Below are 27577 nucleotides of genomic sequence, written 5' to 3' on the forward strand. Positions count from 1 at the left end.
TAATTAGAGATTACCATGTATCCAATATGTAATGCTGGAAAATGAAGCTAAAGTCAACAGCAGATAATAATTAAACACTCGTACTCGCAGTTACAGCCTCTTTACCCGGTTCACATTTTGAAATTACCTAACCCACAAGTTCATTATCGTCTGTTATACATTTGAGATAAATTACTGTTATGTACAAAATAATAACTATAGAAGTTAAAACAGTACGAGTACAGTAATCAGACGTAGTAAGCCGTCCTTTGTATCAAACTGGAGAAAAGCTAGAAATAATATGTTCTTTATTAGACAGTAAACAGACCAGTTATACCTTAATTATAAAACATACACCTAAATCACAGCATTATAGTGAACTCCTGTATTGAGATCTTCTATTTGGTTTCCAATTAGAGTATATTTCGGTATAATACAGTCTAAGTAGAGTGTATTCTGGGTCATTATAAGTGGTTTCTGGGTGTATAGTGTCTGATTAGCGTATTATTTCTAGTTTGGTATAAAGGTCAGTTTATTACGTCTTATTAATGCCCCCTAAAATAAAGTATGACTGTTAATACTTACCTGATAATTACTGTACACAGTTGTGCAGTTAATTGTACATTCATGATCCTAAACATAATTACTTTAACCCCATATGGAAATGTAATATATATCATATATGCCCATAAATCAAGAGTGCTGCTGCCATTTATGTTACCTATAAGGCAATATGTGATTATTAAATACCTTGGATATATGGAGGTATATAACATATATGACATTCCCTTATTAAAATTTGTATATGTACATATTTGAAAAATGTCTTTATGTTGAATTTTTTATTTTTGACATGATATATGCTGCAGCCACACATGTTAACAATACATATGTAATTCCTATTTGTGAAGATATAACTTTCTAACATATATGAAATACCCAACAGGCTCTGCAAAAAATATCCAGGTCTATGTGGTGTATTTTCTTCTCCATCTTATAAATCTTTTACAACCATCCAGTTGCTTTCACACACACACACACACACACACACACACACACACACACACACACACACTGAAGCTATGTTTATAAGGGATGACTCTCGAGTTCAGGAGCAGTGGCTGACCAGCGCCACGGGAGATAAGGGTATCACGTCCTCCATGGAGAGCAGCCAGATAAGATACTGGATCAATACAGCGGATACACCAGTGTCACTGCTGCTTAGCAAGGTCATCCTGTCCTTCTGCTATAAACCGGCTTTGTAAGTGCTGGGGATCCAATGGCTTTGCTTTGATTGGCACCACAGGAGGAGCTGGACTTGATTACTGTGCTTATCTGCCGTTTCCACAAAGGAAGGGCTGGTGTGGCGGCCTGAGGTGTAGAGGACATCGATAAATAATCCAAGGGCTCTCCTTCAAATACACAAAAAATCTAGAAAATTAATACTAACTGAGCTAAACAAATGAAAGCACCAAGTCACAGATGATCACATATGAGGAGGCTACTCTTGGTTGGCTGTAGGGATGACTCGACACAGCAGAGACAAGCAACGCTGTGTCATGAGCACATGTTGCACAATTGAGGAAAATTCATTATTCAATACCAAATCTTTTTGAGCCAATCCAAACAGCCATCTGTGAAGAAACATCTGCAGATAAAGGAGATTAAACCACATCAGCCACTCGGATGTATTATTCTACCACTTCTCTGTGTACCACAGATGCGACAGAGCTCGGACCCAGTGGCTTTAACTTGTTTCCATTAGCTTTCACCGTTGTATCTTGGCTAAACACCAGTCCTGCTGTCGCAAGTTGTTTCCTAAAAATGGCTAGAAAATGAGTAGCTGCGGGTTGCCACATGAACAGATGCCATGAGGGTGTTGCAGACTTTTCAGGGAAGCCAGTCTGCACCTGCAAAACCAGGATCTTTTTTGTTTTTATGTGGCTATTTCCTGACTCAGTTTTGATTATCTGATTAATAATGAGTAGTTTTGAAATGATGGCGTTTTCTTTTTTCCTCTGTGGCAAACATAATTCAATCAGAGCACAGTTTGGAGCATCTTTGCAAATCTGAGCATTCATCTTGTCACTGTTTATTCATTAGCAATCATCTGCCTGAGTCTTTTTTTTAACACACCCACACACATATTGTTATTGTTCAAATACCAGTCTCAATTGAAGCGCTGCCTTCTTCTTCTGACGCAGGAAACACACACACACACACACACACACACACACACACACACACACGCACACACATTCTCATAGTCACTAAAAACATTTTCTTTTTACAAGTTCTAAAAGCTTTATTTTCCAAAATCCATCACTTGTCCTCTCTATGGTACAGCACTGTAAGATTTATTTTTTTCAATCCATCCATGCGTACAGTGTTTCCTGCTCTCTAGAGCTATGGAGGGATACCCTGAATGGATGGTCATGTTAGCATTTGCTCAACCTGTCACCCCTGAGAAGGCCTGTCTAATGTGACTTTAGAGGATATTGTCTAAAAAAAGGCCTTGAATTACATCAATAATTGAGTCACCGTCAACAAGGAGGAAAAAAAAAAGCTCACTCAAACAAGAGTTTGTTTGAAATATTTTCTCTTGTACTTTAAAAAAACATGTCGTAAAACCACGTAAATAAACAAAGAAGGAAAAGAAAGAAAAGCATTTTCTCCTGCCCCTGTATGCTGCACAGAGCCTACAATAACATAACCTACTCTCTTCTATGATAGCAGTTCTTTATGATACAGATAACAATAGCAACTCTGATAAAATCTCTATAGTTACTCTATGGTTTCTACATATAATTTGCCTTCTCTAGATTTTGTTATTTTAAGAAAGTTTCAGTTCTTTAGGTCAGAGTTCCCACTGAGCGATAGAAACGAACAAACAGTGAAGATTAAAGGCTGGCTGGTTCACTGAGTAGTGCGACTGGGGAGAATCACATCGGTATGGCGGGGAGACCCGGTGGCTTCGCTTACCCAGAGAGACTTGGGGGTCCTTAAACAGAAATGTACATATGATCCTTTGTAGAAGCACTAGCACTGGATGGCAATTACAGGGTTTTCACGACAGATGGCACTGCTGAATCACAGACAACTATACATATTGCACAATGAGAAATGCATAGGACTCGCTCCATGACTGTAATGTAAGAGAACATGATTTGTTTTGTCGAAGGAAGGATGAAGTGTAACGCTCCAAGTCCTTATGAGACAGTCCATGTAGGCAGAGGGAGGGTGTCAGTAGATATCCTGGGTGGGTACAGCACACGGGCATGAACAGCAATATGACGGTCGATGTTGCACTTGTGACATTTAAATCCTAAAATCTCTGACATAACGTTGTTTTGCTCAGTGGAAGTCGTACAAAAGTTCTCCTGCTCCACTAAAAAGCGAAACAGCAATGTCACGCGGCGCTGAAGCCCCCTCTCCGCAGCGCAAGAGCAGCTATAAATGGAAAAACGGCTCAGCCCAGAGTCACAACATGTGGAGACTGACCATGAGCGTCGAGCATCAAGGGCAGCACCATGAGGACAAGCCCGCGTTTCAATATGACTCTGAGCTGACAACTCAGAGTCGGCCCTTGGCTGTGTTGGAGTACATGATACATTGTTACACGTGTGTACAGTATAGAATAGATAAAGCCATTGACACACTGAAAACACATCATAAACATAAACATACTGAATGTATTGCTTTAAATGTGAGACATGATCGTTCTCACCTGATTGTTTTTTTTGTTTGTTTTTTTTACGAGCAGAATTCTCACTGAAATTGACATGGGATTGTAAAAACATACACCTAGAGCAAAAAAAAAAGAAAAAAAAAAAGAGGTGAATATCAACACAATTTTCATTGCTTTTGTAAGTAAATCAGTTTTAAGGTGCTTTTAATGTGGTTGCCATGGCACTGTGCTTTTGTTCCCTCCCACGCTGTGTGCAGACACTGCAAAAGGATGTCAATCAAGTACTGGCTGAGCAGCCTCCCCACCCACTGTCATCCAAACTTTCCACTGAGCTCTGAATCCCACCACGTCTTCAAGTTATCCATCGTGTTGGCGTTATTTGTGTGATTGTGTGCGCATGTGTTATGGGGGGGTTCCCTCTTCTTCTTCATCATCATCTCATGCAGAGATAACGGCAAGTAAAATTGAGAGCAACAGCGAGCTGACGACAGCGGGGTGAAGGAGGAAGGGGAAGAAAAAAGAGGGGAAAGATATAATGGCATCCATAGCTGTAAGAATATTTCATGCCGCTAGCTCGGTGAGAACATAATGTTCGAGCTGCATTTGCGTGAATGATGCACTGGAGCAAAGAAAATCATTCCGAAGACAGATTTGCAAATTGAAACAAAGTCAAGTTGACAAGCTGACCTTTTCTGGACCTTAATGAGTGCTTAATCCTGGGGATACAGGGGAGGAAAAGAAATCTGGAGGGCTCTGACTGTGGCTCTGACTCAGAGAGAAAGAAATGTGTTGATTATACGAGTTTAGGGCTCGGGGAAACTGTGTTTGGGAGAGGGCTGGAGGTGCAAAATGGTGCTATAGGGGTTTAAACATGGACAATCAGTATGTATTTAGAGCTTCATATACCACCCACATGTATCCTTCAAATGTTTTAATTCGTACAGACAGACAGTTGTTTGATAATTGCCATATCCGAGATGGATTTGGCCTTAGATGATCCTCTAAGCTTGTTGACACTGGCTGGTCCAGTCATACAGGAGGATGACTCGGGTTCAGCTGCTTTAATGAACTATGATCTTCTCGCCTTTCATAAAACCCCCAAACCAATAAGTTAAAAACGTTTTTAAAAGAGCATCAAGTAAAGGGACCTTATTTTGTGGCAACCACACTAAACATACATCTAGACTTGTCTATATTTGTTCTCTAATAAATTACACAATAATATCAGAATCCAAACCACGTTGACCCATGAAATGGCTATAGAAGTGGCCTCTGTGCACCAGTCACTGTCTGGAGGCCTGTCCTCCTCCTTAGGTCATGATAAGAGGAGCAGAAAGAAGGCATGATGGGAGATCTTGGCCTTTATGATAGGAACAGCTCTCAGGCCTAACGGCCTCCTGAGCATCAGGACTTGTGCACTCTTTCCATCGTAAGTCAGGCGGGCTGCATAGTTTGCGTGTGGCCTTTGTTATGTGGGTCACACTAGAGGAGGGCCTGGGGTTTGGTAAAGGGACACGGGTGGAGCTCAAATGAGAAGTGGGTCAAGTCTTTAGTAGGGGGAGAAGATGATGGGTGTGTGTGTGGCCCGCAGCGGCCCCGGAGCAGGCCGAAACAGTGCAGGGCCCAGGAAGGGGGTCTGGATGAAGGTGGTGGTGCCCACTGGGTGGCGCAGAGCCAGCGGATTAGTTGCCACTGTGCACAGGGTTGGCGGGGTGAGGGGGCTGGGCAGGAAGCCAGTTGTCAAGCTCTTGGTCAGCTGCTTCTGCAAGGCCAGCTTGGTCTGGAGAAGACAGGAGGGGGAGCGGTGAGAAGTGAGAGAAGAACACAGTGAAGGCAGAGCACCTGTACTGGGAAACATGCTTCCCGAACTCATTCACTATTATTATAGAGGAATTCACTTTTACTGTATCTCATGATAGTTTGTTGCATGAACACTCATCAGATCCACATAGTAGGTTGATGCAGTAACTGCAGTATGGACCCACCCTTTATCAGACAAGGCTTAAATGGCAGCCATTTACTTTAAAGCTCTGGGATGTTAAAAGGTTGGTTGCGATCTTTTTTTGAAACACTTAACTCAGTGACCGTGAAATAAATGCATGGACATTAGATGCGATTTGCTATGTTGAATGTATGAAATGAAACCAAAATCCCCTTTTTATCAAATACTCTCCCTTGTAGACTTGAAAGTTGGATTTAAAAACATTTATTTTGCTCTTTCATAGAGAACAGCAGAGGTCATAGACTCTGAAGCGATGGTGGTAATAGTTTTTAACGTTGATGAATACAGCACTTGCAAATACACACACTACTGCTCCCTTGTAGCATATTAAGCTTTTTTTTTTTTAGCAAAGCAACAATTGTTTGAATCATACTGGTGAGAGGAGACTTTGTTGCAATAGTTTTTATGAATGTTTTAATATGTTCATCTCGCTGAGGCTCAGGGCAGCCATTTTAATCCAATCTCACTGTTGAGACCGACTACAGCTGCTGTCTTCTGCAAATGAGCAAAGTTTTTCAAGCCTGCAGGGGGTCAAGTGTTTGATACAGAAAAGGTGAAGACCTCTCTTTTAGGAAACTTTTAACAAACAAAATAATTCTATGACAAAGAGGTCTAAGAGGAGAATCATGCATCAGACGTTTTCTCAAGATGCTACATATTCCTGTAGATGATTCAAAATATTTTAAATTACATTTCCCACAGATTTCTACAAACTAACTAAGGATCGACTGACTAAGCTAATGTCCGTCCAGAGAGTTGTGAAGTGGAAGCAAAGTGTTTTTTCCCTTTCTGTGTTCCTATTTAAAATTGTTCTTTAGTCCTCTTCCTTAAAGATGCTGTGAGCTTTATTTTCTTAATAAAAATAAGTGTTAAATAGCTCTATATACCAACTGTAATCACTGTTATAGAGTGTTTGCTCAGTAATTCGTCTCTCCTCCCCCCATTCATGGAGGGGATTGCTAACAGCAACACAGACAGGAAGTTAGCAGCTTTAATATCACTGAACAAAGAAACATGGGATCCTCCAGAATAATTTATGAGTTTATGTCATGACTCTCAGCTAATAATTAATTAAGTTTGTTTCTGAAAAATCATGTTTTGTGCATCACCTCTAAAAACTCAGTTTCTAAAAAGTACCCAAAAGTTATACGGAAAGAATAATTCATTTCTTTTTTTTTTTTTTTTATCCTTTTGCCAGTAAAATAATAAAATTTAAAGATGCACTACTTTGGCTGTGATACAGCATGCAGTCTCCAAAGTAATTTAAGTTATCACATAAATGTAGCAGAGTAAAAAATCTATAAAATAAATAATGTAAGTATTTTCCTCTTAAAAGTATGAAGCAACTTCAGTAAAGTACAAGTACCTCAAAATTGTACTTAAGTAAAGTACTTATTTTCATTCCTTTATGTACAAACTACAACACTGATGAGCCCCAGCTGCAACTTACAGAGAAGAAGCCAGTTAGAGGAACAAATCAGAGCAATTTAAAAAGAAAATGTTGTTAGTTGCCGCATTAATTAAAAAAGAAAGAAGGAAAAAAAAGAGATGTTTCATTTCCTTCATTGGATAGTGAGAGGTACAGGCAGACAGGAAATGTGGAAACAGAGAGGTGGAGGCGGTGTGTGTGTCATGCACTGAAACAGAGAAGAATCCAAGAGTGAATTTGTGCTGTTGGTTGTTTTAATATTTTTTATATATAGCAGAATTTTAAGCTCTTTGATTGGATTTGTCCCTTGAAATCCCTTTTTCTCCAAACTAGCACCTTTGACTGTTTATTTAAAAAGCAGTTAGAGTTGCATGCCCATCAAAGATGTAGAAGTGCTTCAACTGTGAATCACAAAACGTTTTCTATGAGAATATTCATCAGATTCTTTCCTCCAGAAACCAGGAGCACCTGAAACACCTCCTCCCACTTCACAACTCTCTTGGCATCACCACCTGCGTGTAAAATGAGCAGCACCTCATGTAAAACAACAAGAAAAAAATTTAAAAAATAAATAAAAAATCAATGATTTCTTTATTATCTCTGCTCAGTCCCCTGCCCCGTGGCCAGGCCTAAAGTTCAGCCATCTGAAGCCCTCGCCCTCCAATCCAACCCCAGACTCGGCCTCTCCTGCCACTGACCTGCGAGGAGAGGGAGGTGAGATTGTACTGGCTGAACGCTTTCTTCATGGCAGACACAGCCACGCCTGCATAGCCACTCCATCTCACGTTCTGTAGGATGGAGGAGGAGGAAGAGGAGGAGGAGGTGGAGGAGGAGGAGTGAGGGGAGAAGGAGAGATGGGGAGGTGTGTATATGACAGGAGCAGAGAAGTGATTAATCTGGAGTGCTGATTCAGGCTGCTGTTGTCAGAGCTGGTCAGTGGGGAGCGAGCAGGACTATTTTCGACCTGTCTCAGGGGTAGGGGACTCACTGAGTACAACAGTGTGCTTAACCTCTATGACAGTACAGGCACACTAGCATGCTGCCTCACCAAGACACAGGAGCCCCTCAGCGCAGTGTAATGAGATCTGTGCGTTTGTCTGTCGGGGCCGGGGTCAAATCAGTTAACTCAAACGCAGATAAATTAAATCTGGTGTTTAAAAATGCATTAGCTTACAAGCAAGGCTGAATTTACTCCTGGTTTTGGCACGTGTGTGTACGGCATGTTCAAGCATATCTGCAGTGAGAGAAAGGCAATTATGTGCTGTTTGTCTTCCTCGAGTGTGCGTGCATGCGCGCATATTTGCGTGACAGTGTTTTGTTTGTCCGTGTCTTTACGCTGAGACTTACCGCTAAGCTGGAGCTTGGCTGGCTCTTGCTGTGGGGGGTAAATTTGGGTTTGGGTGGTTTTCCGGCCAGCCTATCCTTGTGCCTTCTGCTATTCATGTGCTGCGGAAGACGAGCAGAAATACCATCAGCGGGCTAACAAACATCTGTTGTACCACAGCGGAACAACTTCAAAATTTTATCTGCTGAATTAATAATGGATACATATTGAGTTTGACTGAAGTGCACAGAAATTACATCACATTACTTCCCACCGCAGCCACACTCTGTCCTCCTCTGGCTGCAGTACTAACAGGCTTATGTCCTCCTGGGATAGGGGATGTTTATATAAGCCTGGTGGAATGCATTTAAAGCTAAAGCAGCCCGGGTGCTCACTCATGCCAGCATATCCCGTATCTTTTCCACATTCCACTCCACCATAGGCGCCTTTTCCAAGACAATCCCTTCGCTCAGATGTAGCACTTAATGAACATCAAAAAGGGGAGAAATTACTTCCCCAAACTGGTTTGATGCCAACGTAGCCAGCAAATTAAACACAGTAGCTTTGCAATTATGAGTGGTAAATAAACGCCTGCTCACTGAAGAGCTTGGCAGTTAGTTACAGCATCGGATGATATCTGTCTAATGTGGAGAAATAGCTGCTGCTTAAATGTGCCCTGCACTCACAGCCCGCTTTCAATGGCTTCATTCATGTGGCTGTAAATGAAACTGCCGCTTTGATTTAAGCCATCCCTCCATCAAGGTTATGTTAAAATGGTCTCTTGAATAACTCATCATTCATATTTAGCATTTTAATATACATCGTTTGTGATGGCTCTTATAATTGTAACATTAGAGGTCAGTCTGGTCTCAGTTCAGTATCTAATATCAGCCTTTTGATGTGCCAGGTAATTACCGACTATTTGCAGGAAGTTCTGTTTTTTAATTCATTCTGTGGCCACATCATCTGCCTATGGAGGTGAGGTAATTATATGCAATATTTTCTCCGCTAGCTGATGTGATTTGGCTGGAGTGCTTATTTCTGCAGAGTTGACAGTACTTCTATGGCCTTTTTGAAGAAAATTCTAGGCTGTTAGAAGCACTCTCGCTTAGGACTAGGTTGCTTCCCTCCTCATCTTTCATTTCGTACAGCACAAGAATGATAGTGAAGACCCAGAATGTGATTTTGTCCTCTTACTCCGATACTTCACAACCACAAAGTTCTGATGCATTTCACGAGGCTAAAAGTTTCCGCCACTTCAAGATAGATTTCCATCCAACCCGACCTGTATCGAGCCAATCCCAGCCATCCACCTAATACGGGTTGATTTATTGACTTTACTCACAGTCTGATACAATGTTCTGTGAGCCAGTGGGATTTGAGCATGGTTGGTCGGGTTGTCCACGCTGACATGAGAAGAATAACTCCACATTCATTCATTTGTACCAACTCTCTAAAAATTGGGAAACCTCAAAATCTTTCTATTACAATGGCAGACAGGTGAACTGTACGTATAAATGCAATAGAACAGAAATATTAATGTGTCTTACCTGGCTAAGCTGGGTCTCAGAGTTCACAAAGATCTCACACACTTCACACTGATAGTTCTTGCTGGGCACCCCGACACTGCCTTTGCTGCCCAGCCGCTTGCTCTTGCAGCCGGCGCGAGCTGCCACTACTTTCCCCCTGCGTCGAGGCAGAACGCTGTGACCCTCCAGCATCAGTTTGTGCTTTGTACCTGGTGGAGAGAGAAGTGAAGTGGCATGTTGGTTGTGGTCCAAATCAAATACAACTAAAGATCAGTTAGTGCAAATTCCTTTCTAGAAAAGTCTTGTACCACTGTTATGTGCTTCCAGTTGAGAGACGGAGTTGACTGTGACTTTACAGACAGGACAATGGAGGTGAGCCTTGCTCTTCTTGGGGTCCTTCTCATCATCTGTACGTGGTTCCCCATTTGTGCTGGACTCGTCTGCATGGCTGCCCGTCTCGGTGGTCGGGCCTGCGGCCTCGGCGGCGTCGGCGGCCTCTGGGACCTCGGGGGCGCTAGTGTCTGAGGCAGTCTCTGAGAGCTGTGAGGAAGGTGAAATCTGAGGAGGGGAGAGGGTGACCAACTCCACTGAGGAAACCTCGGATACTGGTGTCAGCATAACTGAGCTCCTGGGACTCTCCTCCAGCTTCGCCTCCAGGTTGGTTTGCTCTAGATCAGACTGAAGAGCTGCATAAAGAGGTAGAAATAAACACAACATCAGCAAACTGGTCGCTACCAAGCCCTGCGGGAAAACTCTGGCTGTTTGGATGCTAAATACTCCACTATATTCACCTGCTACTTGTTAACTGTGGGTGTGGGTTTTACATTTTTTTTTATAAAGAGGCAAAAAGTTGCTTGCTGCAGTTATCTGTATGTTTTATGTATAACACTTGAAAAATTGCAATTTTATTTCTACACATGTAAAATACTGAATACGTGACACGTGTAAGAGGCCTCAGAGTTGTTCAAAGGCTCCTTCGTTTCCTTATCATTGCTTTCTGTTCAGTCATTGATTGAAGTTTTAAAACACTAAGTGAGAAGTTGAGAACATTTTTAAAATAACTTGCTGATTATAAGCTTTTTCCATTGCGGTTAATATAATCCCAAGCTTCATTTCTGAAAAAATCAATGAGCCGGCGAGAAAAATCAGCTTGCATGTTTAAACAAAACACTCTTTTGATTAACTTTTTGAGTGCAAATAAAAAGTCGCTTGAATCAATCTCCAAATAACCATTTCTCTTTTAATGCAATATTTGAGCCCACTTTAAGAGTGCTTTTCAACCGCTTGCTTTGTGGCATTTTCTGATATAGTATCTGCCTTTGTTTAAAGCCATGTGGAACCGACTAGATTAGCATTGGTTTAGGCGACTAAATGCCATCAGCCTCCTTCCTCCTTTCTCCCTTCCTTCCTTCTCCTTCGCTCTCCCTCACTATTCAAATATCAAGTGGACCTGGAGTCTCAGTCAATATAAACAAACCCATTGACTGCCGGGCCCGGCCGATAAGTCACTAGAGTTCCATTACACGTCTCCCCTTCACCCCTTTGTTCTCCCGGGGGAGTCGCACACTTCACCCCAGAGCACCGTGCGCTACGCTCGCTGAATATCTCCATTTCATTTGGTGCACACACACACAACACACGCACACAACCCTCCACAATGAAACTGTGCCCCATTGATTTTCCCTTTTACGTCTCAGAGTAAATTCATCATTCGAGATAAGGGTCTTCCTCTCCCATTCCCGCTAAAGAAAAAGAACCTATATAGGAGCAAGATTAGGCAGCTGCCTCGCTGTAATGAGAGTGACCCCAGAGGGATTTGAGCTCCTCTGTGGGGGGGGGGGGGCGGGGGTAGGTACGATCCCGAGCTTATGTGAGAGACGGGGCCACCTGAGAAGCCTCTGGAGGGGAGTGATACTGATCAATGGATTTAGCAGGAACCTTACAGAGGAAACATGGAGTGCTGCTGGGAATCAAAGCCCTCTAAAATCCAAAGACTCACATCATGAAGGACCTCATCCAGCCAAGACTCATTTCTCCACTGACATAAGGTATCTCTCATTTTTAAAAAGGCTTAAAGGGGTAACGAGTTAGATAAATTTACATGTAATAATGACTTTTTGAACCTGATATGAAAAATTAGAAGTAACCCATCTCTTTTGGTTGCCTTTGCAAGCCTTTGGACGATTTCTTTAAGTTGCTTTATTTTGCTGGACTGTGGATTTCTTTGTGAAGAACTTGTGTTGGATTTTTCTGCAACCTCAGTGCCCCTCTCCGCTAACAGAGAGCAACAGTAGCTAATGCTGATTTAGAAATGGTTTCGGCTAACATGAACTAATGACCGGCTTCCAGCACAATAAAAAAGGTTCAACAGAGCCCCTTTAAACTTTAAAAGGCAGCCACAAAGGAAAAATAACCAGTGAATCTTTTGCTTTTATATTGAAAGATGAATCCATTAATCAAGCAGTCAATGTTAATAATCATTTTAGTCATTTATCAAGCTACAACTTCAAACTGGTGTCCACTGGTTATTATGGAAGCCCATTTTTGCAAGTAAAAGAAAAAGACATGATAAGTTAGTCATGATAAAAATATCTACTTCTGACTTAATGTCTGATTATAACTATACATTTTAAACAGATTATAATGTCTGATTTGAGTATTTGTTTTTATTTTTATTATGACTAACTTTTCATGTAATTGTTTCCTTTCCTGGCAGAAATGTGCTTCCATAGGTTCTGGCTTCCAAGATGCGAGGATTTGCTGCTTTTTTCTCTTTAATATTATTGTAAATTTAATCATTTGGTTTTTAATTGTTGTTTGAACAAAACTATCGATTTTAAGACGACACCTCTGAGAAATTGGTGATGGTGGGTGGCAGTTCAGGCATTTTTACAGACTGAAAAATAATTGCTTGATAAAAATAACCCGCAGATTGATTAAGTAAATAATCGTAGTTGCAGCCCTGATGGGAAGCGGAGAAAAGATCTGTTTTTTTACTTTTTTTTTTTTTTTGCTGCAGACTGGGATCAAAAGTCCTGCAAAACTGATAAAAATAAATTTCTGATAAAAGTCCCGTCTGTCCTTTTCACTAAAAAGTATCTCTCTGTCTCCTCGTCACCCACTTGCTCTCTGACCATCTACATAATGAGAGAAACTGCCACCAACATTGGCAAACTGTCACACCAAAGGCCAGCGTATTGGCAGCACCAGCAGGGCCTCTGTGGACAAGAACAACACAGCAGCAGATTATAGATATTCGGATCAATGTTATGTTGGCAATCGTCAGTTTTCTTTAACATGAAAAGAATTTAATCCACACTTAAACAGTCAAATCAAATGTGACAGGCTTTTGGAGTGTAAACACATCTGAAGAGATCTCAATTCAGCCGATTGATCGGCTGAGAACTTTAATCACAGCTTAACAGCAGATGAATATGAATACTGGGCTCATTATGCACATGCTTGCATACACATACAGACACAGAGCGCTCGGTGTAGCAGGTGAGCTGTGATCCACGGCAGCCTCAGAACATAAACACATTCCCCGGAGGAAAAGTCTTTGCTTTAAATCATCATTACTGTGGTGACAGCCAGAGTCCCAGCAAAGAGTGGAGTCAATCAAAGCTGAGGTTTGATTGATGCTTGTCACAACTGATGCAGACCCTCTGTCTCTGGGCACCTGCCTGCTGCTCTCTAACTCACTCACTCACTGTGTGCTCACTCCCTCCTTTGTAAGTCTGGGACATGGTTTATAAGCATCGATTAGTCCCTTTGTAAGATTGAAAACGTCGTCTCTGCTCTCCCCCCGACTCCCTCCTGTACTTACAAATTGTTGTGGTACCTTGAATGAATACGAATACTAAAGTAAGGTATGGTCTTGAGACACGTTGGAAAGTTTTACTGTAATGTGACAGAATTTAGGATCAAAAAGCAAAATCACGTACTGAAGTTACACTGCTATGGCTAAAGTTTGGTTAGGTTTAGATCCAAAATTGTGGAATCATCTGGATTCACAACATTACGTGATCATGTGCTCTCGCAAATCCATCTTGCCAGGCTTGAATATATGCGCTTGTGGCCAAATCACAGTGGTTTGGACCAATCAGCATCCTATGAGGAACTGCACTGAAGTTTTTCCTCAATGGAAAACATGTTTTCATTCTCCCAACTGGCATTGCCGAGAGTTTGATTTGCCAACTGGCTCCACTGCTGGTAGCGCTCTCCTATTGTCGATGCGATTGGTTGAATGTAGCCTGTGATGGACAGATGGTTCGTCCAATCCCCTGCCAAGTACTCTTTGAGAGTTTCTTCCCTTTAACACTTTCTAAGGATGACTTCTCCAATTGTGCTGTGTAACAAACCATCTGGCGAGTCAGGTTAGGAAGCATCGGGGTTTGTGCTAAAATTACTGCCTCATTATCGTGAGGTGAACAATTGTGTTCATTGTTAAAATGGCGACAGTCAGTGGGAAACGGGAAGAATATGACATTTTATGGGCCATGATCCATCCACCCCAACTTCCTCTCTCTCTGTGGACTCCTGAAGGACGAGGGTCATAAGGTTTCCAGAGGGCTTTGCGGCATGAACACAAACATATGTTGTTTGTAGATATTTGCCGAAATGACTGATTCTCATATGTCTCTGTGGAGAACAGTCTAAATATAGTTTAACTGACAATCTGTTGGACATTCCCATTGGTGTAGAGGTTGTGTTGGCAGTTTAAGGTCCCACATTTAGATCTGGCCCTGCCCCCCGTATTGCTAGGGGGGCTCTCTATCAAAATGACATTTGAATAGTGTTTTCCGAGAGCTGGATAGAAAGTCAGGTGCAGAGCCGGACCTTCTGGAGGAATAAACACCCAGAGTCAAATCGGACTCTGCTCTGATCTGGAACCATTTATAGACAGGAGGAGAGCTCAGAGGTTACTTTTTACCTCATGGGAAAAAAAACAAACTGGATTTGTCTTCAATCCTATTTATCAACCTAACTGCAGAAGAGATCTGCAGAGGTGACCTCCATTGTCGGGTGTTTATGTTCTGTTATGATGACTGCCGACTGGAGCTGGAGGGGGTAAAATGTGCTTTACTTCATGAACGCAACATTACAGAGAGGAGAAGGGAAAAGAAGAGAGAGAACCAGAGTCTCTCGTGAGTGCTGGATTGGTTTATGCCGTTGCTTGCTAATGTTAGCTTATGGCTAATGGACAGTGAGGTTATCAGGCTGTTTGGAGCGGATAAACACTGCGTGAGCAACCCGAATGCACACAAATGATTACTTCGCTTGTGGTGAATACAACCACCACTGCTGATGAAAATATCTCTAATGTGACTCAGGCACAAATGTTCAAAGGTGAGGTAATGTTTTATTCCTGTTAAGTTGAGTCTCATTCCCCGACATCCCCATCCCAAAAGAAAGCGACTGGCTAACCAATAAAACGCTTGGTTACCTTGAGCAAACTTGTGGATTTCTCTGGTTTGAACACTTTATCTATGTTGTGACAAAACCTAAATTTAATTAACTGGTCCGGTCCACTGTGGCACTTGCCGAAATACACTTGGAAAGCAATTTTGTAACTCATCGTTTGTTCTTGTTTACCTCGGAAAAAGTGCACTTTGAACGCCATCCAGCCACTGAAAGTCAAAAGGTGGTATATAAATGGCTGTGGCCTCCTGCGTCTAAACGTGCATTATTTTAACAGAGCTGAGGAGACTGACCTTGTGGGCTGGGAGTCCGTTTATTCTGAGCCAGACTGACTGCTTAGAGTAGCAGCCGACAGGTGTGTTATTGGTTCCTGATGGCAGACAATGTGGGCATTACCCTCAGACAGCTCCCCACCAGCCTCCAGTTTCATGGCAGACATAACTCATTTCATAGAGTGTTAATTTGGAGCGCTATTCCATTACAGGTTGGCATTGTGGTGCATGCCACCACTGGCTCGCACTGCTGCATTTCAATTTCACATTAGGCCAATCACACAATTGGGCTTATTAAAAGAGTGTTCCTCCTCACAAAATTGCCCTGGAACTGTAAAATTATTCACAGCATAAAAACTAGCTCTGACTTATCTACTTTCTCTCTCCACTGACCCCCCTTCCCTCCGTGCCTATTCTCCCTGTCTCTCTCTCTCTCTGTCTCCTTCATTCATTTCATCTTATCTCTCATTTTCCACTCATCATCTTGTTTCGTCCCCACTGCTGCTTCCCTCTTTCAGAGCTCTCCTTTGCAACAGCGGAATATTAAAATGAGATTTGATGAGAGCGTTATCAGGCTCCCAGTCTTTTGTCCACTTTCTCCTTTCTGAAGGAGACTCTTAGTGCTCAAGGCAAAAAACCGAAATGCGGATGTCTGTGTGTATCCACGTGCACGGGAGCATGTCTACGAGGAGTACAAACTGTCTCCCTCTTCTCTCAGTACCTTCATATCTCTTCTCTAATATTCCATTGAGCATCCAAGCGCATTTTGAAATTCTGCTCAGATAGCGATCTTCTCCGGGGGCGGGGGAGAAGATGAAGGAGGAAGGTAGAGCGGTGAGAGAGGGGAAAACGGCTCTACCGCTGCTCCACCACCATCACCTTGGATGTATAAATGAAAAGCGTGGACCCAGACGAGTGCAACACGAGAAGGTAATGGGCTCACTCTGCAGTCAAAGTGCCACTGGAACAATTTATGCTCTCTGAGCCGAAGCTGCAGCCGTGTCATGTGGAAAAGTCAACATCCATATTGTGCTGAAAGAAAACCAACGCACTCTTATAAAGAGTTAAAATGTCTATATTTATACCACCAATGCAAAAACATTTTAACTCTTTGTAAAACAAGATCAGTGCCTTTGACTGCCCCTCGAATGAAACTCTCGCCACTATTTTGCTCCCTCTCAACTCACCCAGCACTGTGTTGTTCTTTCCATGCCGCACAAATACACCAATTCTGGTTCTACAACTACCCTCTCTATCTTACCGAGATAGATCTGAGCGAGCGAGGAAGTGAAGGGGAGGTCAAACACTGGATATTAAGAGGCAAAGGAGGTGAAAAACGATCCCAGTGTGCCTACGATCTTTCTCAGCCGGCCCCTTTATTTACACAACATCTCTTGCTCACAGACATCCCACAATCCCACTGCTTCAGAGCCCTCCATCTATCAGAAAGCACAGGGACAGAGAGCCCGGGCAAAGAGGTATGTTTGGGGGGGTAGAGTGGGTTTAAATTGCTGCGGTTTCAATGCACAGAAACACAGAGGGGATAGGAGGGCGAGATGGTGAAGGATAAGGTGTACAGGAGATGTAATCTCAGAGTGTATCACAGCAGAGCAGAGGGAAAGGGATAAGAGAGATGATATGGAGGAGGATGATGGCAGCTGTGAGAAGAGGAGTGGTGGAGAGGGTTTAGAAGGACGAAATGGAGCAGAAGGGGGAACCAAAGTATGATAGAGCTTTTCCTCTCTCTGTCTGTTAACATACTTGTTCCCTCCACTAAGTTTGTATCCATGAGCGCGGGAAGAGCTGCCTCAGATGTGGACGTCTTGCTCCGGTCCCGATCTCGTTCACGATCACGATCTCTGTCTCGGTCCCTCTCCCTTCCCGTGGACGAGGCCTCCCCGGCTCGTCGCTGCCGGTTCTTCTGGGCCTCCATGGCTTTGAGCTTCCGGGCGTGCTTGTGGCCCTTGTAGTGCGCCTCCGCTTGGTTCTGCAGGAGAATGAGAGAAAAAAACAGGTTGGAAAGGGAAAGTGTTTGACTCGATGCGTTATCAGCTGGAGAGACTGGAGCCCACGTGCAATAAATGTTAAAATTCACGCCTGACTATTTGCTCTCTCGCGGGCATGCACAGGCTGCATGGAGGAGAGTCTGTTTCCACCTGATAACAGCGATGGCACATTGGGAGGCCAGAGGTATAATTGCATGTGTAATATGCAACAAGAGAGAGGATCCCATCTCCACAACTACCCTATTAATGTGCACTGTGAGAGTCAGCCTCTGCAAGTCCTAGACACGTTGCAATACATACTAATGTCACACACATCTGCGCACTCACGAGCACACAAACCCACACTCACAACTCAGACACATTCTTACTGATTGCGAGGGGGCAGTAAACACGTTCACACAAATTTCCTTCCGGGTGGATTTACCTTCACATTCTCATCATTCTCACGGCCCCTGTTCAATCCGAGAACAAAGCCTCTGTTGTCGGAGCAAGCGGGGGTACATAAGAATATCAGAGAAATCAATAGAGAGATCACTCATTAACAGTGAAAACAACCTCTGGGGATCAGCTCTCATCAGCTCCTGGCCTGGAAAGGAGGGTAGGAGCAGAACTAGAGCTCCGATACATTATGGAAAAAGTACCATACATATACACCATTCAGTAGAATAAGGGCTAAATGAGGATGTGTATGGGATTTTAGTTTAAAACATTCAAAATTTTACTAAAATGATCAACAGAATGTGAAGAAATAACTGTTTTGACGTTATGATGACTGTTCTGTTGCAGAGATGTCTACAGAAGTTAGCATGCTAACCAGCTAGCCCTGGCTCATCCTGGTCCAAAGCTCCTGCGCTAGCGGCGTAAACACCAACACTCCCCAGGCCCCAGATTTTCCGTATTGCTGCACTACAGGTTTGCATCGCACTGGTGGGAAACGGCTTTAATAGGGATATTTTCATCCCCACAGTACTTAAGAGATGGATGAAGGATTAAGTCTTTTTTTTTCTAAATGGTGTATGTTTTGACAAGCGGTGCAAGGTAAGATGTTTCTCAAGGACTGCAGTGCTTCATTTCATGCTCTTATCCAGTTTTAATTCCTCGTGAAATAAATCATGCAAATCCTCCGGCACCAAACAAGTCGAGTAAATAGAAAGTGGACTTCGCTTTGAAGACTCCTGAGTGAGGAATAAATACAAATGCAGAATCAAAAACGCTTTTTCATTAGGAGCAAAATGTGGATTTCTCTGATTACCTGAGCATCAACGATACATTAAGTCCAGTAAGCAATAAATAAGGTTGCGTAAACACCGGCAGTCTAGGGATGGTATTAAACATACACACTTCACATTAGCGAGCCTAATGGTGCAATATAGAGGAGGCCTATAACTAATGTGGCTGTCAAAGCATCTGTAAAACAACTCTAATACTTCGGTGCACCGTGTGACGGATCTACCGTGAAAAGGCTTCAGAGATTAGTGTGATGTGACAAATTCAGGCAGCGCCTTCGCCACCACCACCACCACCGGTCTCACTGTCCAACTGTGTCTCAGAGGAGGCAGAAGGACAAGGTGTGAAATGAGCTTTGGTTTTCACATCAGCACCACGGCCAGCAGGGTACAGTTCTCTTCTAAGGGATACTTGATGTCCTGTGATTAAGCAACGTTACGGCTAAAAGTAAACATCAGGCTATATCTGGTGCATGGGCATATGTTTAGTGGGTGTGGAACATGGCTGTGAAATGGCTCTGATCCTCTCTCCCAGTAATGAGTTGCTTGTAGCCAAAAAAGTAACAAAGACATAAAGATGAAGTGGATGTAGTGTGTTGGTTTGCTTAATTAAACAATCACTGTTCTGCCTATTTTGATTGTAGAAGTGCACAGAACCATAGGTTTCCCCTCAAGTCAGTAAAAATGAAGGAGTAAGACGGAGTCAGGCACTGCCAAAAATGGTGTCACACACTTTGAGCTTCACACTGCCATTTCCGAAGCTCATGGCTCGGTCCACTATTTCTTACCCTCAATATTTTGCACCTGCAACCACACCCAACATTGATGTCACAGTGCAGTGTCACACCCCAGAGTACACCTCTACATCACTGCAGCTAGGGTGAGAATCTGAATCACTGGAGTTGAACAAAAACAAGATTTTCAGCTGGTGTTCAGGTGCTCTTTGGGGTCAATTTGTGCTATACTGAGCAGCAGAGACAGTTCAGTCAGTTCCCTTTGAGCATTATTCACAATGATAACTTGGTATAATATCTGAGCAAACTCTGAGGAGGTTGCACAGGAGTGTTAGGAAAGTACTCACACTCTCAGAGAGACAGATAAAGCGACAGTCAGACCTGACACTCCTCTTTAAGTCGGTGTGCAGACTCAGGGAATGGGATTTGCTCTAGTGTGTGAAGAGCACGTCTGAGTCTCCTCTCCCCCTCAGCTCCTTGTCTCCTGTGCCTCAGCCCTGCTTTGAAGACAGGGTCCAAAAAAAAAGTGTGTGTGCCTGAGTGTGTGTGTATTTTACTGTGCCCAGACATGAGTTGTCTGAAGGCTTCCCGGACTATTATCTGTTTGTTTTTGTGAATATGCATGAAATGTCATGGGATGTTTGCTTGTGTGTGCGTGCATGTGCATATGCACGCTGGTGTGCATGTGTACAGTATGCATGTGTATGCATGTGTGCGTGAGCTAGAGGTGGCAAGGATGGGAGAAATGGAACGAGGAGCTGGGGGTGCTGCTTCCCGCTGGGGCTGCTGATTGTTTCTGCTCTTTGCTGATAAACAGCAGCTCTCCCTGCTGTCTAATCCCTCATACCAAGACAGACAGACAGATACACACACACACACAAACACACACACACACACAGACTTCACTGAAACCAAACATACTTTTAAACACGCATAACTAGAAAAAGAATACCAACTTTCGATTTAAAAGGTGCATTAATCTGCAAAAAGGCGATCCATTTATTTTTGTCTTGTATATGCACACAAAGAAACACACATTTGCTTATTCACACACACACACACACACACCCACAGGTGCACACACACATACAGTATGCACAAACATATTGAGTGAGTGGGGATGATAAGAGCTGAGGTAATTGAGGAACAGACACATTTTTAAAAAACAACATTCAAGAAGATAGCAGAAGCACAAAACAAAGAGATGTTGTTTTCCGAGGCTAGACTCACATTTTGCTATAGATTGCTTTTATGTTCTAAATTACACAGTCTGGCAAGTCGTCGCTTTCTCTCTCTTAAGTCTCACAACCTCTTTATCTTTCTCATAAACACCGAGACATAAAACCACCGGAACATTTCTTACCGTTGAGTTAAAGCGCAGGTGGCAAATGTTGCAGGAGATAATCTGTTTCTTCTTGAGGGGCTGAGGGACACCGAATGTGTGGTTGATCACTGCCTTCTGGACAGGGTCCATCTGAGAGACAGAGAACAGAGACCAGTACAAACAACATTAGCCCTATAAGATTTTATTTTCCCAAATGAGAGATTTTTGTGCAGCAGAACAACTTCACCTCAGAGGCGAGGTGAGCTCGCCAAGATTCAATTTTCAGTGTGGCCATTTTCTATAAAGAATCCTCTAATACAATAGAAGACAGCGGGGCACCACGTTCATGTATCTCCAGTAGCCACAGGATGTAACAGGGAAATAATTTCAGTAATTTCAATGTAACACCCATGGTCCACTCACAGGTGCTTCCACTTATCTGCCTAATTAGACCTCTTCTCTTAATTCTTGTTTCTTACGGAAAGTTTTAAAGAAATGTGCCATGCATGTCAGAAAAATCTGGAGCGTTGTTTTTCCCGTTGATCACGGGGGTCGTACCAACGTCAATCACATCAAAAGGCTGACAAACACAGGGGCATGCACAGGCTCTCGAAGGGGCAGGGGCAAAAAAAATTAATGAATGATAATGAATCACTGTAAACTGATCAATGTTTGTTTATGCCAAAGATTCAGGGAAGTTAAATTAACATCACAGTTGTATGCCTCCACACACCAGTCAAGTTGCTGATCCAGACCTGGCGTTGAATAATGGCCTGAGCATGTTTTGCAGAATATGATGATGTCACAGTGAAGTTGACCTTTGACTTTTTGGATATCAAATGTCATAACTTCTTCATTTTATCCTATTAGACATTTGTGTGTCACATTTTATCATAATCATTGTATGAATATTCTTGAGTTCTGACAAAAAATGTGTCTTGTGAGGTCACAATGGCCTTAACCTTTGACCTTTGGCTGCCAATATCTAATCAGTGCATCCTTGAGTCGTACTGGACATGTGAACCAAATTTGAAGAAATTCCCTCGATGCGTTCACAATAATGGGACTAACGGACACGACAGACAGGCAACCTGAAAACATAATGCCTTGGCTGGAATCGTTGGCATGGAGGCATAAAAATGCTGTTAGTGTGCTTTTTTTTTGTTATTTAAATCATATCCTTCTTCAAAATTCACCAGAATGCAGGAAAGTTTGCAGCAAAGTCTGGAAAAACAAAAATTTGAGAATAGATTTTAAAAATCCTCCCTGGGTTGGAGGTCTCAAGGTTGGCAAGTGTGGTGCGTATCTGCGTTAGTTGAGCAGGTTCACGGCACAAATCTGTAACAAATGAAAACTTCACTCAGTGAAATAGCATGAGGTTTGCATGACCCTGTTATGTGAGCAGAATATCTCAACACCTCTCTTCAAACACAGTGTGTGACTGACTTCTCTGACATCAATAGTCGTTTTGCCTCCACGCATCGAGTAACTTGACCATTGGCCGTATGTCATATTGCTTCTTTTCATAAAAGGTAAAACGCAAAGGTGCATAAAGAGGCGCTTTGAGTTGCCTTTTATGACCCATTAAACAGGAAGTAAGAGGAGTGGCCTACTTCATACTATTCACCAAACTACACTACACGCCAACTAATTCTTCAGTTTTAAAAAGACATATCTTTGTGGTTATTCACATAAGCCAGTTTATACATCGACTCCGCCAAAAGAAAGATGGCCTTCAAACACTCACGTTCTTTCTTTACTCAACAGATGATGGCTCCCTAACCCTTTGTCAAAGCTTTTTCTATCCAGAGCATCTTTTTCAAAAATGATTTCACTTTTTACCGCAACGAATTTCAAGCCAGTGCTGTTATTGAACAATTTGGAAAATGATGTGTTCTGCTGTCATTACAATAGACGATATTTTTCACTTTCAATCTGCTCTGAAATCAGTTGTTGAGAACGTCAATTCTTTGCACACACACAGTTATCAATGTAACACCCATGGTCCACTCACAGGTGCTTCCACTTATCTGCCTAATTAGACCTCTTCTCAGGACAGCGGCGGTGTGAACACAATGTGATTGATCGACATCTTCCTCATTCTTTAGTTGCACCTGTTGATGCTGTAATGACATTTTTACCTCGCTTACTTTTCACACTACACCAATTCTCATTTGTGTCGTACCAATTATCATTGGTAATTGTGATAAATTATTTATTTGTTTATTCATTTATTTTTCGCTGCTTTATCTTTTTTTACGCTTTCTAATTATGACAATGAGGAGCATGACTGCATTCACTTTAATATCTAACAACATTATTTAGTTTTAGTCATATAATAGCCCTCAGTATTGTTCAGTGTTTGTGCTGCGCTGGCAATCACACCGATGGCTCAGTGATTTCACCTGTGCGATATTTAAGTCACCTGAACCATGACTCTGTAAGCACTGATGAAAGTCTGAGTGACTCAACTGTTTGCTGCTGGTTTTAATGTCACTTGATCGTGCAGCGGAGTACTTCTGTGTTATCGTCTTTCTGTGGGTGATTACCAACATTCACTCTTAACACATCGCAGGCTTAAATAATGATAATGGCCGTTCCTGCTCTCAACACTACCAAAAATCCAGACCTTAAAAGGTGCAATATGTAATAAATGGCCACCTCTTGAATTCATACTCCAAAAAAAACTCCTCTGTTAACAGCTGCCATTAGCTAGTTAGCTCAGCTAGCCGTGCAGTAAGTGGTCTGGAATCAGTGTTTTTACAAAGAAGGGCTAGCTGGTTAGCATGCTAACTTCAGTAGGTATGCAACTCAATACATAGACGTCTCTGAACTAACGTCAAAGCTCTTATGTCTTTATATTCTGTTGTTAATTTTTGACTTTTTTAAACTAAACTAAACTAAATACAAGTCTTACATATCACAATGTGTAAGAATGTGCGTATCCCGCCATTGTTCTGTACAACAAAGTGAATATATCAACGGGTGAAGTCTCTTGTGAGTCTCTTGTTAACCTCTTGACTCGACTATAAACCCAGCTTTAAGTTCACGGTTCTCTCTGTTCTTGACACGCCTGCTTTGTTGTTACAAGCCTCGCTACAGCTAATATTTTTATGCAGTTAGAGTTCATTGTGATCTCAGAAATGTGACTGTGTAATACATTATGAATCATTGCAGCCCACGGGGAGGTGTTTCTGGAGAGGCTTTTGGGCAGACTAATTTAGTTTTAACTGACTGTGAAAAGACTGCAGAGAGTCCCTGAACAGCAGACTATAAACAGCAGAGTGAAAGCCGAGGCTTCATTAGGAGGTCTGCATGCCACGATGACAGCTGATTTCATTGCGGCACCCTTCAGCATGGTATCACATATAACAATCACCTTGGATCTCTCCCCAGGCTGGCACAGGGTCTGGCCCAGTCCATTCCTATGCCTGCAGGGACTCAGGATGGCCTGGCAGAGCGCTGTTCTCACACTGACGCTCACCAGATCCACTGCTGAAACTCTCTACTGCCCAGAGATCAAGGAGTGTTGGTGTACTGATGGCAGCGAGGATGGCGCTCTGCCTTTCATTCTTATACACAAGCCTGAACAACATCGGATCCATCCATCCCACACAAAGAGCAGTGGCATGTCTGAGGCAGCTGCCTCCTCCGTGAAGAGGGGAGTCCGCTTACCACAGATTCCTGACGGCCAGGTGTGAGAGGGGATATAAACACACCTGACACTGAACCCTCCACGCTGGAGGTATATCTCTCCCTCAGGGCTTTCTTTGCCTTTGTTGCTTTATTTTGGCCTCTTCAACATGACTCAAAGCTACCTCTGGGAGCAACTGACATCTCCCTTCACCGGCCGGAGCCCGACCACAGAAATCTCGCTCTCCCACTCCTGCTACCCTCTGTCCACCTTAGCAGGGCAGGCTGCACACAGCTATTTGTTTTAAGACCTGAAGAATGTGCCCATTGTCTGTCCGCAGCCATCCTGAACCGACTGCTATAAATGCGTCTTTTGTCCAAGCCCTCCGTCCTCCCCCGCCATCCTGGTGCAGACAGAACTTATCCTGTGCCGGGCAGCTGAGTCCGTGATGGGGTTTCAGTGCAGGTAGAGAGAAAGAAGGAGAAAGATACATGCAGAGAGATGAGGAGAGGGTGAGGAGGGGGAGGATGTAAGAAGGGACACCAGGGGAACCGGAGGATATTTAGTTTGGGAGACAGGTGCATTCATCTTCCCCCCTGCACACGTCCGGCACAACGTGTGCCTTATCAGGGCTCAGAGAACCTGGGGCTCCCAGTTGAATGGACTTTGTGATTAATGCCACAGCTGTGCTGTCAGACTGTGTATTATAGAGGCTAATCATCTCCTCCCGGGACTGAAGCGACACTGATTTGATGTTATTTTCGCAGTTATCATAATTTTCTGCATTCTGGCTGTGGTAGATTCTACATCCTACCGCGAGATGTATTCTATTTAACAATAGCCGACTGAATAGCATTTCCTGTGTAGTACTTTGCTACATTAATATATAATCTACTTCCCATTTATTTACAACAACTTTAGTAATGTTACTGATATGACGACTTTGATGCCCAAAAATAAAATAGTACTTTAAAGGTTCAGTGTGTAGGATTCATTGGAATCTATCAATCTGGAGATTGCAGGTTGCAACTGAGCACCCATGGTCTCACCCACCTAAAACTAAGGACAGTTGTGTTTTTGTTTCCTTACAGTGAGGGAGAGAGTAAGTCGTCTTCATAGAATAATAATAGAACTAGATACTGAACTCAAACATGGCGCCAGTTCAGTCCAGTGAGAATTGCTTGCCTGACACATACGCCAGAAATAGTTTTTCGCTTCCCAGTTTACTTGTGGCTCACTGAATGTGTTCAGTCGTGTTTCTCCCACTGGCCCCGCCTGCAAGTTGTCGTTATGCCCATAGACTTTACATTGTGAGAGCCACTGGAGTCACACCATTCAGACACCTTTATAGGTCTCCAATTTCCCAGCATTGCTAGGAACAACTATGGAGGACGACGTCGACTCTTTACAAGTGTTACTCCTGACTTTGCAAGCCTACATTAGCATGACTAGTCCTCGGGCTGCTGTTGCTACGAGTAGTGAAAATATTCAAAATCTTTTGTTTATTCTCCCGTGAATAAGTCAGAACACGCTACACTAACTGTGTTTTTTAAAGATGGAGGTCATAAGCGGTTTTAGTTGATCCTTTGTTCCAGAAAAGTGTTGGTGCCACTCTGGAACCAGTTTTTCAGTTCTTTGGCTCTTGAAACACAAAGAACTAGTTCCAGAGTAGGCACTGGCTCTGAACCAGCACCTGAACAGTGATATGCTGGATGCCACTACACAATGGACCTTTAAACTCTGTAATGTATTTGCTGTGAGTTGACACAGCCATCATAGAGGCATGAAAAGAGCTGTGAGGCACAGAAGTTGGTTTGAGAATAGAAACGATTTTCCTGTTAAAAAATATGCTTAAACACAGACGAAACACTGACCAGAGACCTGCCCTGCTGCACCCACCACTAATATAAATACATGCGGGTGTTAGAGGAATAAATGTTCTCCATGGTGCCTTTGCTGCTAGGCATGCTGAATCCTCCATAGGGCAATATGGGCGACCCTGTAACCAAAAGCAGTGGGCAGCAGATCAAATGAATACACTATCCTCTTCACATAGCAGGCTGGAGACCCCCTACACATACACTTACACATCATACAGCACACGTTTACGTCTCATCCACCCCCTCACACATGTCCACTGCTGGAAGAACCAGCCAGCCAGATGTCTGTGTGGCCCTACCTCTCTCTCTCTCTCATCCTACCTTTTTTCGCTTGGTTTGAAAAGGTGTTAAGTGCACGCTGGAGCGAAAGCTCTGGCTTATGTTTCATTTACAGACCACAGAACTGGGGATGGTTTCACAGTGTGCAATGAGGGAAGCGAGCAGCCTCATACACACACACACATCAAGTGTAAAACTAGTATCAAAGAACTCAGAAGTGCCGACACACACACACACACACACACACACACACACACACACACACACACACACACACACGCACACACACACACACACACACACACACACACACACAAACAGACAATGGGTAGAGAGCTGGCGAGTAAAGGATCAAAGAAACAAGTTTTTAATTCCAGGCACACAGGCAAGGTAAGCATCAGAGCCCAGGGCCTTCAAAACTGAACAGTTGGTTGCTGACCTTTGAAACAAATTAAAAAGGGTCTCATCTGCAGCGACGCTGATTCTGAGGTGACAGCTAGCCATTCTGAGAGGTGAAACAATGCTTGAATAAAGATTAGCACCCCACAACTGAGGTAAGGCCTCAGGAGTACGGTATATATGAGTATTGGAGGCTAGGGTCTGGCAGAACAGATGAAGAAGAAGAACAATCTTTATTGGTCACACACGATCGAGTACAAAACTTTGAAACTTTGTTCTCTGCAGTTAACATCCCCGAGGAGCAGTGGGTAGCCACTGTATGCCACCGGGTACCAACTCCAGGTCTATGCCAGTGCTTCAGACAGGGACACTGACAGGACAATTAACCTAAAGCACATGCTTTGATGGTGGGGAAACAGGAGCAGCTCAAGAACTCCCGCGTGAGCATGAG

General features: G+C 43.1%; 1 protein-coding gene across 3 annotated transcripts in view; it reads right to left on the reverse strand.

Moving 5' to 3' along the window:
- Positions 1–2561: 2561 nt before the first annotated feature.
- The window catches only part of znf385c (zinc finger protein 385C), a 156165-nt gene continuing 131149 nt past the window's right edge, over positions 2562–27577 (reverse strand). For 2 of the 3 annotated variants that reach the window (XM_073495234.1, XM_073495236.1), the window contains 7 exons: positions 20974–21084; positions 17406–17631; positions 10260–10637; positions 9973–10160; positions 8446–8544; positions 7797–7886; positions 2562–5447 (listed from right to left, as the gene is read on the reverse strand). In XM_073495234.1, the coding sequence (XP_073351335.1) occupies positions 5217–5447; positions 7797–7886; positions 8446–8544; positions 9973–10160; positions 10260–10637; positions 17406–17631; positions 20974–21084 (1323 nt within the window). In that variant the 3' untranslated portion in view covers positions 2562–5216. The remainder of the gene's footprint in view (positions 5448–7796; positions 7887–8445; positions 8545–9972; positions 10161–10259; positions 10638–17405; positions 17632–20973; positions 21085–27577) is intronic. The other variant, XM_073495235.1, reaches the window with a different exon arrangement.

Source organism: Pagrus major, chromosome 23, assembly GCF_040436345.1.
Source record: "Pagrus major chromosome 23, Pma_NU_1.0".
Classification (NCBI taxonomy): domain Eukaryota; kingdom Metazoa; phylum Chordata; class Actinopteri; order Spariformes; family Sparidae; genus Pagrus; species Pagrus major.